The 13,823-nt window shown below is 34.6% G+C and overlaps 1 protein-coding gene across 1 annotated transcript in view; it reads right to left on the minus strand.

Annotated features, from left to right (window-relative positions):
* Positions 1-11,829: 11,829 nt before the first annotated feature.
* LOC6562656 overlaps positions 11,830-13,823 on the minus strand; it is a 38,634-nt gene continuing 36,640 nt past the window's right edge. Inside the window, exons 4-6 of the mRNA XM_001989351.3 lie at positions 12,389-12,651; positions 12,204-12,327; positions 11,830-12,128 (exon numbers count right to left, since the gene is read on the minus strand). Coding sequence (XP_001989387.2) covers positions 12,028-12,128; positions 12,204-12,327; positions 12,389-12,651 — 488 coding nt within the window. The 3' untranslated portion in view covers positions 11,830-12,027. The remainder of the gene's footprint in view (positions 12,129-12,203; positions 12,328-12,388; positions 12,652-13,823) is intronic.

A 13,823-nucleotide genomic window follows, 5' to 3' on the forward strand; every position in this document is an offset into this window, starting at 1 on the left:
AAAAAATAAAAATAAAAATCACAAAAATAAAGAGAAACTGCTAATTTATTTATGTCGTTAACAAAAAGCTTTCTTGGATTTAATTTGTAAAAACAAAAACGTATTTATATGCATATACCTAATTAAATTTAACAACAAATATATATACACACATATGAAAGCATAAATATATATTTTAAAACAATTCAAAAAGCATCTCACATTGTGCAGTGCCACAAAACTGTTTTTAGATGGAAAGAAGAAAGCAAAGGAAGGTAAAAACAAAATTGTTAAGCGTAGTGAATAGAAGAGAGAAAACACTATTCATAAAAGCCAATTGTATATAGTTAAAAATAATAATAATGTGTGTGTGTTGTATGTTATTAACTTTTAAGTATTTCCACACAATAAGATATAAAAAAGAAGCAGGAAAAAATACATGTAACAAAAAACAAAAACTTAAAACACAAAAAAATACAAATTAAAAGCAAACTAAACTGAAAATGTAAAACAAAAGAAACAGCTCAACAAAAACGAACGTGGGCATTGAAAATAACGAGTTTAAACAAACAAAATAAATATATATATATATTAAATATTCAAAAATACAATAAATATAGTTTTAAGTATTCTGTTACTAAATACTGATACAACCAAATTATAAAGATAAGCACCTAACTTTCAATGGTAACTTTTAACAAAATGCATAAACGAAATTGTAATTTAATATACATATATATATAAATGGGTGCAAAATTTATAACTCAAGTTAGTTGATCTAATGAAAAGTCAAAAATCATTTTTTCAACTATTCTTAATTTTCAAATTCATTTTAAATTAATGCACTCAATGAATTTGTATCTAAAAATCTTTCACGCATGCAAAAAAAAAAATTAATAAAAAAAAGAGCACTCGATTTAAATTTATAAAGTAAAAAGGATAAACTTGAATGAAATCTAATCAAACGTAGCATTTTAAAGCTGGTGACTGTTGAAAGGTCTTAAAACTAAAACAAACATATCGTAAATTTATAAATTGCCAAATTTTTATGTATATGTATGTATGTATCTAAAACTCAATTAAATGATATGTGTATGAAATCAATATACAAAGCATTGCGGCGGCAACTATTTAACAATTAAGTGAAACCATCTGTTCAATCTGTTCTCTGTCCGTATATACACATATGTCCAGCATTGTACCTTTATTTACGAGTATTTAGAATTAAACAGGATGGAAAAAACAAACTAAAAATCTACTAATAACATTCCATGTTATTTTGCTGTCATTGAGGGAAAAGCGCTATCAATTGACAAATTGTTATAAATGTTAACATTTTAGTTAGCCAAATTTAGAAACAATAGCAAAAGTCAAACCACTAAAACCAAGAAACCAAAAAAAATCAAAACAATAGAGAAATGATTGTGATTAAGCCTTAATGAAGAGTTGAAATTCATTCAAAAACAATTACAATTTTATGTAAATAGTCGGAGAGCAGCGCCATGTTAAATGCTTTGTCTATTATAATTATTAATCCAATTTCTACATATAAATATAAATATATATTTATATATATATACATGTATGCATTAATTCAGATCGATTTTGATTTCTTATTGCGGTTACAATTTACAAGCGCGTTGAGCGAGAGTTTTCATTTGAATTTCAATTGTCATATATATAACGTTAATATGTAAATACTTACATTGAAATGCTAAGTAAATTAAGATGTCTACAAAAACAAAAAAAGCAGAACATGAAATGAATGCGCCAATTTTAACAATAAGCAAATAAATTTATAAATAAATAAACTATCAATGTCTGCACATTTAAATGCTAATTAAGCAGCACAGCAAGTGAGTGTGCGAGTGTGTATGAGTGTGTGAGTGTGAATGGATGTATGTGATTGGATGGGCTATTAGATTTAAGCATAGATCGATTTAACTATATATGAAAACATATATATACTTAAATGAAAATCAATGTGCATTGTTGTAAACTGTTTTTAAGTCTCACACATACTTAATATCAACGCTATAAACTACAATTAACACAAAATATTGAACAACAAAAAACGATACAAAAAAAAAAAACACAAAAAAATAAAATAAAAATAATAATAGCTGTGTGCTAATTGTAAGTGTAAATTATTTGTGTATTTAAAAATCAATTTTTAGATGTATAAAAACTAAGATATGCATTCGTATACAAACGATGATCAAAAAATAAGAGAGCTGCATACTAAAAAAATCCAAATGCCATAAAGTAAATTTACTTGAATGTAACAAAAAACAAAAACATCAACAAAAGTAATAAAAAACTACAAGAAGAAGAAGATAAGAAATGAAACTCTGTAAATATCTTTAAGCGATAATTCAATGTACGATACGAGCATATGTCACAAGCAAATCTAACAAATTACGAGCGAAAAGCGAAAAGTCTTGCAAAAGAATTAATAATAATAAAAAAATAAAAAAAAATATTTGTTTCAAAATCAAGTGATCAAATGTGTGTGTATCTCTTCAACCACGCAAAACTACAGAAAAGTGCTCGCCAGCCTTTTTATTGATGTGCTCAGCTCGGCCAGCAAGCATACTTACATACTTTTTTAAGGGAGCCAACACAAAATTGGGTAATTTTTAGAAAATATTTCAAATACGTGAAAATGTGCGAGGCGTACGTGACAACAGCAAACAACGAATGTGTCCAGCTGCAATAAAAAAAGGACTGCCCAAACCGTTTAGCAGTAAAAAAGAGCAGACGCCCCCAAGCAATGCAAACAACAGGACATTGCATACAAAGGTGAGCGAGGGAGATAGAGGAGAGATGAGAGATATGTGAGGAGAGAGGAGTGTCGAGAGATGAATACAAAAATTATGGCATACTTGGCAAAGCTGTTGCCTTCTGATGCAAACTGAACCAGCCACTACTAAATTACAGTTGTAAATCACAACATTTGTAGCAAGTTTAAAGTGTTTCAATTTTAATACTTGAGCGTAAATTAAAACTTGTTAACTTTATATTTCAGTAATGGTACCCTCAGAAAAGAAATCGAGCTGAATTTTGCAAAGGGTAAGACAAAGGGTTATTCAAAATTTTATTTCTAAAATGGATTGTGTTTTTATAAAAACCAAAGTTAAGTTAATTGTCTAAAATTATCATGTTTTTTCATTAATCTACATATTATTTTTATAGGAAGTCTACTATCATAGCTTTTTTGTTGCTTATATTTATCTCTAGTCTATAAATTCAGATGAAATAATTCGATTTGAACCTGAGAGTTCCCAATCAGCTACTCGGCAGACATTACAATCAGACATTACTATCATTACTAATTTCATAATTTAAAAAATCAACTTTCTTGTAAAACAAGAAAACTCTCTAGTTTTAAGGGTGATTTTCTAAAATTCAGCTCAATTTACTTGCTGAGTGTGTGGAATGGTTTGCTTCACCTCTGTGGGTTGTTAAGCAGAGCTCATACCAGTTGTGTAACTGCTGTCTTATCCTTAAGACTCAGCTTGGCTGTGGACGGGCCACTAATAAGCTGCCAGAAGTAAGCGCATTTGATAAATAGATGCCGAAATCCAAACAAATTATAAGCAGCAGCAAACTGCCTGGATGCCAGCACATTTATTAGCCAACAAAATCTGCGCACAACAAATTGCCACAAATGAGCACACAGAACAAACACCTGACTGCCTCCCCCCCGCCACATTTTTCCCCTGCGCACCTGTCCACAAGCTGCCTGCTCCAATGACACGGAAAATCCGGCAATAAGCCAAAAACTTACTAAGGCGTTGGTCAAGCATCGTTTGCTATTTGCTGCGGCTATCAAATGTCACATAAATCAGATTTGCCATTTAATTACAACAACAACACACACTCTGTGTGTGTGTGAGGGCTTGTGGATAGATTCGTAAGGGAAAATCCTTGTCTCAAATAGAGCTTAAGTTTAGCTTAAGCTGCTATTAGACAAGCATTTCGGCTGTGGCTCTATAAACATTCCTTCATATTTTTTGTTCTCTTGCGTAATTTCCACACAACTTAAGCTGTGAGTCTAAGTAAAAATATGTGTTGCCAACTTTGCGGTTTTTTGTGTGTGTAAATATGTGTGTGTGTGTGCCTCACACCTTTGCATATTAAGCTCAATTGTGTGCGGCTTAAAAGTTATATGTTTGATTTCGCACAGATAAAGCGGCATAAAACTGGCTCACAGGTAAAGTTTTGATTCGTCCTAATGATAAGTTAAGCTGTGCAATAAAACTGAGACACCCAAACTTGCACAAGTGGCAACTAGGATTCAACTGTGACACACGAGAGAGCCAGTTAAACTTGACAAAAATTAAATCGAATTATCGGGTAAGTATGTCCAAACTCTTCACTCAGAAACGAATTTGAGAAATTTCACTTACCAATGAGGCTTAGGGTAACTCAACTTATTATTCAGTTTTGATAGATCCTAATGATCCACCTAGAATGTAACTGTGACACTTAAACATGACAAAAGTTAATTTCACTCAGAAATTCAAATTCAAATAATGTAATTTCTACTTTTTAATAATAGAAAATATTTCAAAAAAGCAGAAAAACACCACAGGTGTCTGGTTTTATTAACAGATTCACTTACAAGCTTCTTAAAACCAACTAATGTTCTTTGCTGGTTCATTTATTTCTATTCGTCATCATATTTTGTCTTTATTCTACCTTCTAATAGTCAACAGACAACACTCAGACATAGACAATGCTCCCTTGCAACACTCCGTGCAACACTTAGCTGCCACTCAGTTAACATAATGTCATGTCTGCTTGCAGCTTGTTTTTGACATTGCCTTGGTAATTCGTTGCCATCCTGTGTTGTTGTTCCCTTTATTGTTATCACTTGCAGCATTTCAAATGATTTGCAATAAAATGTGTCTGTTGTTGTTCACTGGCCACACCCCCTTTACCAAAAGACGTGCAGCAGTTTCAGCTCCTGCTCCAGCTCCTGCTCGGTCCTTGGTCAGTCCCATTTCCATTGTCATTTTCATTGTCATAGTCCTTGACAGCGTCACGTAATTTCATTGCTTCTGTTTATTTATTTTTTGTCTATATGCATTTGTTTTTATTCTATCGCTCTTGTTGCCACGAATACAGGAGAGGAAAGCGAGCAAAACAACCAATGGATACAAAAAAATGGAAAATAATGTCTACTATATCTATATAGTTTTATTATTGCAATCAGACACTACATCCTACAGATAGATGAACCTCTTATAATGGTTTTCTCATCACATATTCCACTTTCGTAGTTCAGGAGGAAGATATATTTTTGTTGGCGCCTCGCAATGGATTGGGCCCAAGGCCCGGCTCACTGCGATGCGCTCCTGGTATTGACCATGCTCTGGCAAAAACAAATCATTAATATACAGCAAAACAATGCAAGAGACGACAGCATGGAATGGCCAGAGACGCAATCATAATTTGTGTGCTGCAATAAAAATGCGTGGCAAAATAAAAATGCCCATAAAATGCTGGTTGCCAATTTCTGTCTGTGCACACTGGAACTGCAATTGCTGGCACATAATTTGGCATTGCTTGCCCTATAAATAATACAGAATCTGAACAACATTTCTGTCAGGCAGAATGCGCTTAAAGTTGACTTCGGCTTCTGCGTCCATCTATAGTCGGTAAAAGGTGTTTTAGAATGGGTAATTCAAATCGAATTGGTTTGCAGTCATTGCAGCTACGTGTCTGAAGTAGCAGCTCAACAACTCCGCATTAAGGAGACAATACTCAGGCATAAGCCAAAATGATTGGCAATTGGCAGCTGAAATTAAAATTATATTTAACTAAGAACATACTCAGATCTTGTGTGCAGTATACTGCGACATATATAAATATCTAAATGCAAATGTGAATATTTCTTTCTTACAGACACATTTGTATCACACAGAAAGACAAATAAGTTTAGATTTTGAAATAAATAAATTTTCTCTCACTCTGCTGTCAAGTTCTAAAAAGTAATTCTCGAATAATTCTAAAAATCTAAAAATCTCAATGCTAGCATAGTTAGAGCATTGCAATAAGCAAATAAGCGACAATGGATGAGTCGAATTCACAATTTACATATTATCCAGGTTTGTTTACTTTTGCTTGCAACCCTTTATTTCCAATCCCTTCTTGTCTGTTCTGTCGGCGCGTGTGCCTCATTATTGTTACCAGTTTTTATTGGCTTCTATAGATTTTTAGCTAAGCAGAAATGGGCAGCAACCTGGTGGCATATCTTTTGCTGATTTCATCAGTAAACGCCAGTAAAACGCATTTCGTTACCTTGATTTTTTACGACTCCCCCCAAAATAGAAGTCAATGTTTTTTTTGGGGCAGTTTTCTTGCATTACAAGCCAAAAATGCTCGCCTGGCGAATCTTTTGCTTTGCTTATCTACCACAAGGCCGGGTTTCTGTCGAAATGTTTCTTTTGATTTTCTTGTTTCGCTTTTTTTCAACCCTGAGTGGCTGATGTCCATTTGCTATTGCCTACGCAATGGAAACTCAACTGATATTTGATTTTTTATGACTTGGCTACTTTTCTTTATATGGCTTTGCCTTCCACCTTAACCTTTTGTAAACTCTTTGGCTGCAGCGATTCCCTTTCGCTTAAAATAACAATTTCAAATGGATTTTATTGCCTTGGGGTTCGATTTGTGCTCTGATACTAACATACACATACTTATGTATATACTATATATTTATACGTATATATGTATAGATACTATATACATATATGTCGCCTGCTCAGCTTCACTTTATCGTTTTGCATAAGCGCCTCTTGTCGATTTTTGTTGCCTCTGACCTCACACACACACACACACTTACGTACTTACACCCATGTGTGTGCTTTAAGTCCTTAAAGTCCAGCACTCGAGTGCATTATACACAAAAATGTAATCAAAACATTCCCAACAGACAATAATTGAAAACGGTCGCTGCGCTTGTTGGCCAACTTTGCCAACGCTGCCATCAAATTCATGTTAATTGAAATTTATGTTTAGCCCGTTGTCATAGTTACAACAGAATCAAATGACAAAAAAATGATAATATTTGTAACGAGCTTTGTGGTAGCGCATTTTCTGACTACAACTCCGAATGTGTGTTTGGCAAATGAGAATTACTTCAGTTCAATTATTAGGAAAGATTGAAGTATATTCAAACTAGTGCAAGCTAGTATATTTGAAAATATCAAAATATGTATTTAAATGTCCCACATTATTTATAAAATACGGAGAAAAAATAGTTATTTAAAGTCAAAAGCAGCAACAATAATTTAGTTAAATAGTTGCCATTGCAATTGAAGAGTAAAACTGTTTAAACATTTTTTTTACTACAATTACGATTTACATGAACTTAAATGGATATTTAAAAGCCCAAATGCAGCAAATACAAAATCGGAAAGATGGAGAAAGATATACTTATAGACATATTCAAAATATTGAAACGTAAAAATGTTCAAACAATTGTTGGTTGCATAGAGCGTTTTTCGTTGCGGTTGATTGGAGGTCGGAAATGAGTTTTCGCACATTGTTGACACATACGACGGCATTTTAAGACGGAAACATTTAGGCAACTTTACGGACCGGGAAACAGCTTTAATTTGTTAATTTTATGCCTCACAAATAGTTGCAATGGTTCAGTTGGCCACAATCAAATTTACATATATGCATGTGTATATTATTGAACGCAGCAGATAATTGCGAGGAAAATATACATTTAAGTGCTTAAATGTGTGCGTAGCCTGTTTAACATAATTACCTGTTTATAATTAATTAAAATGCAATAAGCGTAAATTTGATAAAGAATGGGCAATGCTTATTTTCCAGCCTTTAATTCGGTTGCTTTTCCCGCGTGTCAGCAGTTTTTGCTGGTCTGTGAAATTCAATGAAATTGATTAACTAAATTGCAATCGAATAGATGCAGCGTAATAATGCGCTCCAAAAATTAATTCATAAATTATTCAGTGCGCTGCTGAAAAGTGGGCAACACTTTTGTTTGCTTCTTTTTTTCTGCTTACTAAAATTTATTGTTGAATTTTATGCATTCTGCATTACTGGGCACAATTTTCAGCATCAATGGCAAAAAATAATTTGGCCCACAAGCCACAATCAGTGGAGTGAGTCCTGTAGGGACTATGTGTGGGGCGTTTTGTGGCGGATTAGTGTGGAGAAGGTGATAAAATAACTACACACATATTGCCTAAACTATAAGCAACTGTTGTTGTTGTTGTTGCTGCTGTTACTGATGTTATTTTATACCCTGAACCCATTAAAATGCGTAAAAAGGGTATAATGATTTTGTGGCAAAGTATGTAACAGACAGAAAGAAGTATCTCCGACCCCATGATGTGTGTATACTCTTGATGTGCAATAACAAACGAGTCGATATATCCATGTAAGAGACAAAAACTTCAAATTTGGAATATAAATTATCGTATATCAGCTTGAAGCAAGGCACATACATTTTCATAAATCTCAATAATGGCATCGGCGATTGTGTTATTCCCCTACAATGTTTTGGCTTCCATACTGTCTTTTCGGTAAAAATAATTAAATTCTGGTATTTAAGTTTTAAACAATTTTAAATTTCTTCTTCGCAATAAATCTAGAATATGTATTGGACATCTGGCTGCAGGGAATATCCAAGTCGACTAAATTGACAACAACATTTTCAATTGTTATAATCTTCAATACCGGTGCTGGCAAAAGAAATGAAAGCACTTCCACGCATGCTTACATTTGAGCGTGCAAAAAGCTAGAATATATATTGAACACCTGGCTGCAGGGTGTCACCTAGTCGAGTCCACTCCACTCACAGCATTCCACTATTATTTTTACTGCAGTGCAATTTGCTTTATGACTGCATCGCATGCACGACTCCTGCCTTTTGGCCATGAATAACCAACGGAAATGCAGAACGCGCTCTGGTCGCGTTTCCTGTCTCCCTCCCCTCTAATCAATCAAGATATATGTGTGTGTGTGTGTGTCTGTGTGAGGATGTGTGGGTGTGCACTTTAATTGTGGTGACGTTTTAATTTATGACTACAACGAAAATTGAATGAGTCGCCGTCTGCCGGTGAGCAAATGAGTCATTGCAATTTTAATGGTCAACTCCAGCTGCTGACTTAGAAAAATGTTGTTTTCTGCTCAACGCAAAACAGATAATGGCTTTCATGTTCCAGATTTGCACACAATCTAATTGTTTTCAGTATTTGCCAATTATGCTTTGAGCTGGTAATTTCCTCTTTGGCTTTGCTATTTTCTGTGTGTCTCTGTTTTTATCTGCAACATTTCATTAAATGCGAGTATTTGTGGCCAAAGGCAATTGTGTTGATTTCCTTTCAAATTATATTTTCAAAGCACGTCCAAAAAAAAAAAAAAATTGGTGGAACGGCAACCGGAGATGGCTTGCAGTTAACCGGAAATGCGTTGGCAAGAAAATACTTTGATTTAATGCATTGTATTGTTTTACTCGTTCCGTTTTATTTCTTGCTCACATTTTACAAACTAGTTTGAAACATTCGCTTGCCGCTTATACAAAATTAATTCAAACAAAACAGATAAGTCCGAGAAAAAAATACATTGAGAAAGTGTATTTAGTTTTAGTCTGCCGCTGGCTGCTCTTAATTGTTTATTAATTTATTCATTTACAACACGCACAAGTTTAGCTTAGATTTAATGGAGAATATTTGTTTGGAAAACTGCTCGACCAGTTTTCTGAGTAGTACTTAAACTCTAAGCGAACTCTAACGATTTGCGTTCACATTTTGCGTATTTACAAGAAATTATTTGTTTTGTTTTTATGTTTTCGTTTGTTATTTGGCTAGTTTTTTTTAACATTAGAAGTTTATCAAATATTAAATATCAATCAAAGAATGCCAAGCTGCAGTTTTGGACGGCAAATAGCAAAATAAAAAAAAAATAATATCTTGAGGCAGGCCAAAAAGAGTACGCTCTGCCAGCAGCTGTGCCACTTGGCCTCAATCGAAGGGCCTTTGTATGCAAATTGGCTCTGCTTGTGTCCCCCAGTGGCAAGAACTGTAAATGGGCTGCCTCAGTTGCAGCTGCCTGCGGCATGCTAACATTTAAGCCTTGAGAGTCAGTTTTGGACTTGTTCTCATTTCCTTTGTTTGCCTTGTCTTGGAGTTGCATACCTCTCTGCGGCTTGTTGCACACACACCTCTCGTGTGCTTCCATTTTTGGGCTATGTCTCCCTTGCTGCTACCAATTGTTGAACTGGGTGTGGATACGACTTGTTTGTGACATTTCTTTGTGACTCAGCCTAACAAAATTAGCATAAGCCAATGATTGTTATCTTTGCGGCATGTGTAACTCAAAATAAAATAAATTATTTATGTTTTGTTTTGTTTTTAGACATAACTAGCTGAGTCACACTTACAATTCTTAGCTTACACATCAGTTTTATATCAGATGTAGCTCACTTCGTCAAAAGTATTATTCACAGATTTTCTGGTTGTCGTAAAACTTCTAATCTAATCTTCAAAAATAGCCACCAGAAGTAAAAGTCCTCCCAAGGGTGAACTGTGGGCAGGAATGTCCAAAATGCTTAAAATGCTTTTCTAGAAATCAAAGTTCGACAATATTTTCTAGAACTCTCCAATATTCTGTCCAATGTCGAAGATTTGACTTGATTCTGATCCAAAGATTCTATGGAAATTACTGCCCCTTTCTATATGCAATATTGTATTTTTATTATATCAATTTTTACATTGCGTTCAACTCATTCCAAATTGTTAGCAATACTTTTAGCCCTTCAAAAATACATATTTAAATATATTTGCAGCTATTATGGCAGTAGAAGACTGAACTGTTTTCAAATAGACAAAATCTTTATACATTAGAGCCGCAATTAACAACTTCAACAACTTCTTAACACTTCTCAGTCCCTCTCTATTCAATTACACTAATAGAAAATATATTTATAGAGCACAAAGTATGACTTTAATAATTAAAATGAGAAATGCTAAGTTCCTCGCTTGAAATGGTAGTCGCTTCCACAGCTTGGCATTAGTTGACTACCACATTTAGTTCTTTAAACGGATTTTCACATTATAAAGATGACATCTTTGCAAGATGCTCAGCAGTTTAATTAATTTTGCTATTTACAGCTTTTGTTTGCGGCATCTTATCTGCTTTCAACATAGCTTCGATTTTCTGACAAAGGTGTTTTCTAAATGGGCTGGCTTTACAATTCTCGTCTTAAATGCTAATGTGACTATGCATTTAGGTGCTTCTTAGTCTAATAGGTTTAATTATTTTTTAAGTGTTTTAAATATGTATCGAAGGTGCATTTTATACAATTGAAATGTTAAAAATTTGATATGCGCGAAATGCAGTTGAAAATACTACGAGATTGTTTATAAATACAGCGAGTTTTTAAATTATACAATCTTGAAAAATAGGATCAAAGTCGATTCATTTTTGGGAAATCATAGAAAATTTCTAAGTCGAGACGAACTCGATTTGAATAATAATTGAAAAACAAATTTATATTACAGATCTTTTTCTTGATTCTTCTAATTCAACTTGAACTAATGGACTTATCTTTACACTAAATGAAAATTATATTTTCATTATGATATTTCATTTATTTTTTTTAAACAATTTTGCCATTTTTTTGCGCGCTTACTTTTAACACTTAATATTTACAAATTCTTAAATTGTACTTAAATGCTTAAGTTGAGTAGTTTTTGCCTCGTGACTAGTTACACAAGTAGTTCTAGTATCTGATTTTTTATATGTATGTATACTTTTTTTTTAATTTTGAAAGAATTTCCATTTTACTTATTTTGTCAAACACATCAATTGAATTAAATGCTTAAAGTTTTTCTTCATTTTTACTTTTAATGTTAGCGCAATGTAGTCGTAAGTAAAGTGTATGTAGATTTTTCTATGAAATTTGGCATAGGATATGTTTTGCTTTTACACTGTAATTTCTCAGATATGACGACATCCGGCGATAGCTGCTAATTTTAGTGAAGGAATCTGCAATTTGGGCAGTTAACTTCCAGATCCCAAAGGTGGCCAACTCCAGGAGCCGGCGATGCCACAAAGCAGCAGCAGTGAAAGTAGCAACGATGGTTGCCTCGAGGCAGCGGCACCTGTAAGGGGAATGATGAGAATTGATTAGCCAAATGATGATGATCCAACTCCCCTCAAATTCCCTGAATGGTTACCAATTGTGCTGGACTTGGCAGCGACTGTTTCACGCGACTCCAAAGCAGGTGCCCGCTGCTGGCGATCACTCTCCACGCTCTCCTCGTTGCTCTGCCAGTAGAGTGAGCTAATCTTGGCCACACACTAAAGGAAAGAAACAATATCAATCAGAGTCAATCAGAGCTGAGATTTGTGGCTCACTCACCTTGAGTTTCATATCGCCATGCCTGAAGTGAAAGCCACGCACTCGAAACTCCAAGCCGAGTCGAGCCATCTCGAGTCCATCCCGATTGACGACAATCTTGTCGAACTGCTTCAGATGCTGTTTCTGTGCCGGCTCCCCATTGATGAGCCAGCTCAGATGACAAACTGGCTTCGAAGGTGCCGAGGTGCAGTTCACTCGCACAGTGTCCCCGATTTGATAGCGTGGCTGCCCGCCGGATATCTTTGGGCCATGATTTGGAGTCACTGTAACAGCAGTAGAATATTGATTTAGTTTTTGTTCGTAATTGAAAGAGACTCTTGCATATTCAAGAAGGGCACATCAAAAGGCATTTAGCTGTAATTACCCACATAGCTAAGTAGGTTGTTCACTTTTCGTTGTCAATTGACAATAAGCGTTGACAGTGAGGCCAGACAATAAATACTGCTGTTAACTAAATAATAATTAATAGGTACACAGTAAGCAACGAAATCGCACTGACAAAATCTCTATAATTTTCATATATGTAGTCAATGTAATCAGAAAGTATATTTAAAAAAAAAAGGACATTTTTATATAATTTTTCGTTATCAATTACTTTTAAAAACAAAATACAACTTTCTAGTTTCAAGCCGATTTTTTTCTGAGTGCTGTGAGGCAGTTAATGGTTACTGCTTCGATAATGGGGTGTAACTCTGACCTAGTTTGTAATTTAATGAAGACAAGCTGTATAATTAGAATACTTAATATTTATTTTTCCACATTATGAAGTCCATTGTGGCCACCAATGAAGGGGAACAGGACAATGTGCATTCAGCCCCATTTTTAACGGACACATTACTATCAGTCTTGTGTATGTGTGTGCGAGTGTGTGTGGGTGTGGGTGCTCCAAGCACAGTTATTTAATTTTAATGAGCCAAGCAAATTGAATATTTCGTTGTTCTTGCCCAGCTTTGGCAAGTTGAATTCGAAGTTCGCAGCCAGATGCCAGTTGCTGCTTTTGCTCCTTTTGCTGTATTATTTGCTTTACGTTTGTGCCATAATGAAAGCCATGTGTGTGCGGAGTATCTTGAGCAGGTTAGTAGAGGGGGTTCATACTTAAGATTTATGTTGAGATTTGTGCCAGTAAAATACAAAAACACGGCAAGCACAGACCCACAGCGGCGAGCTCTATTTTATATATATACGCATACGAAATGCTTATTCAAAGTTTATTTAAGCGTGTGTGTGCGAGTGTGTGTGGTTGTAGTAGTATGTGAGGGGCGTGTTTGGTGTTGTTGTTAAGGCATCTGGATATGGCCATGGCTATGGTGTAACACGCCCACCAACCACTTGGCCATTGCTTAGCGCTTTTGGGCATATGAAAAAAAATAAAACTGAAAAGAAAAATCCAACACGAATGAGCCAAAATGGTAAAGAAAGGAATCAAGTCAAGTGT

Source organism: Drosophila grimshawi, unplaced genomic scaffold (genome assembly GCF_018153295.1).
Source record: "Drosophila grimshawi isolate 15287-2541.00 unplaced genomic scaffold, ASM1815329v1 contig_1377, whole genome shotgun sequence".
Lineage (NCBI taxonomy): Eukaryota > Metazoa > Arthropoda > Insecta > Diptera > Drosophilidae > Drosophila > Drosophila grimshawi.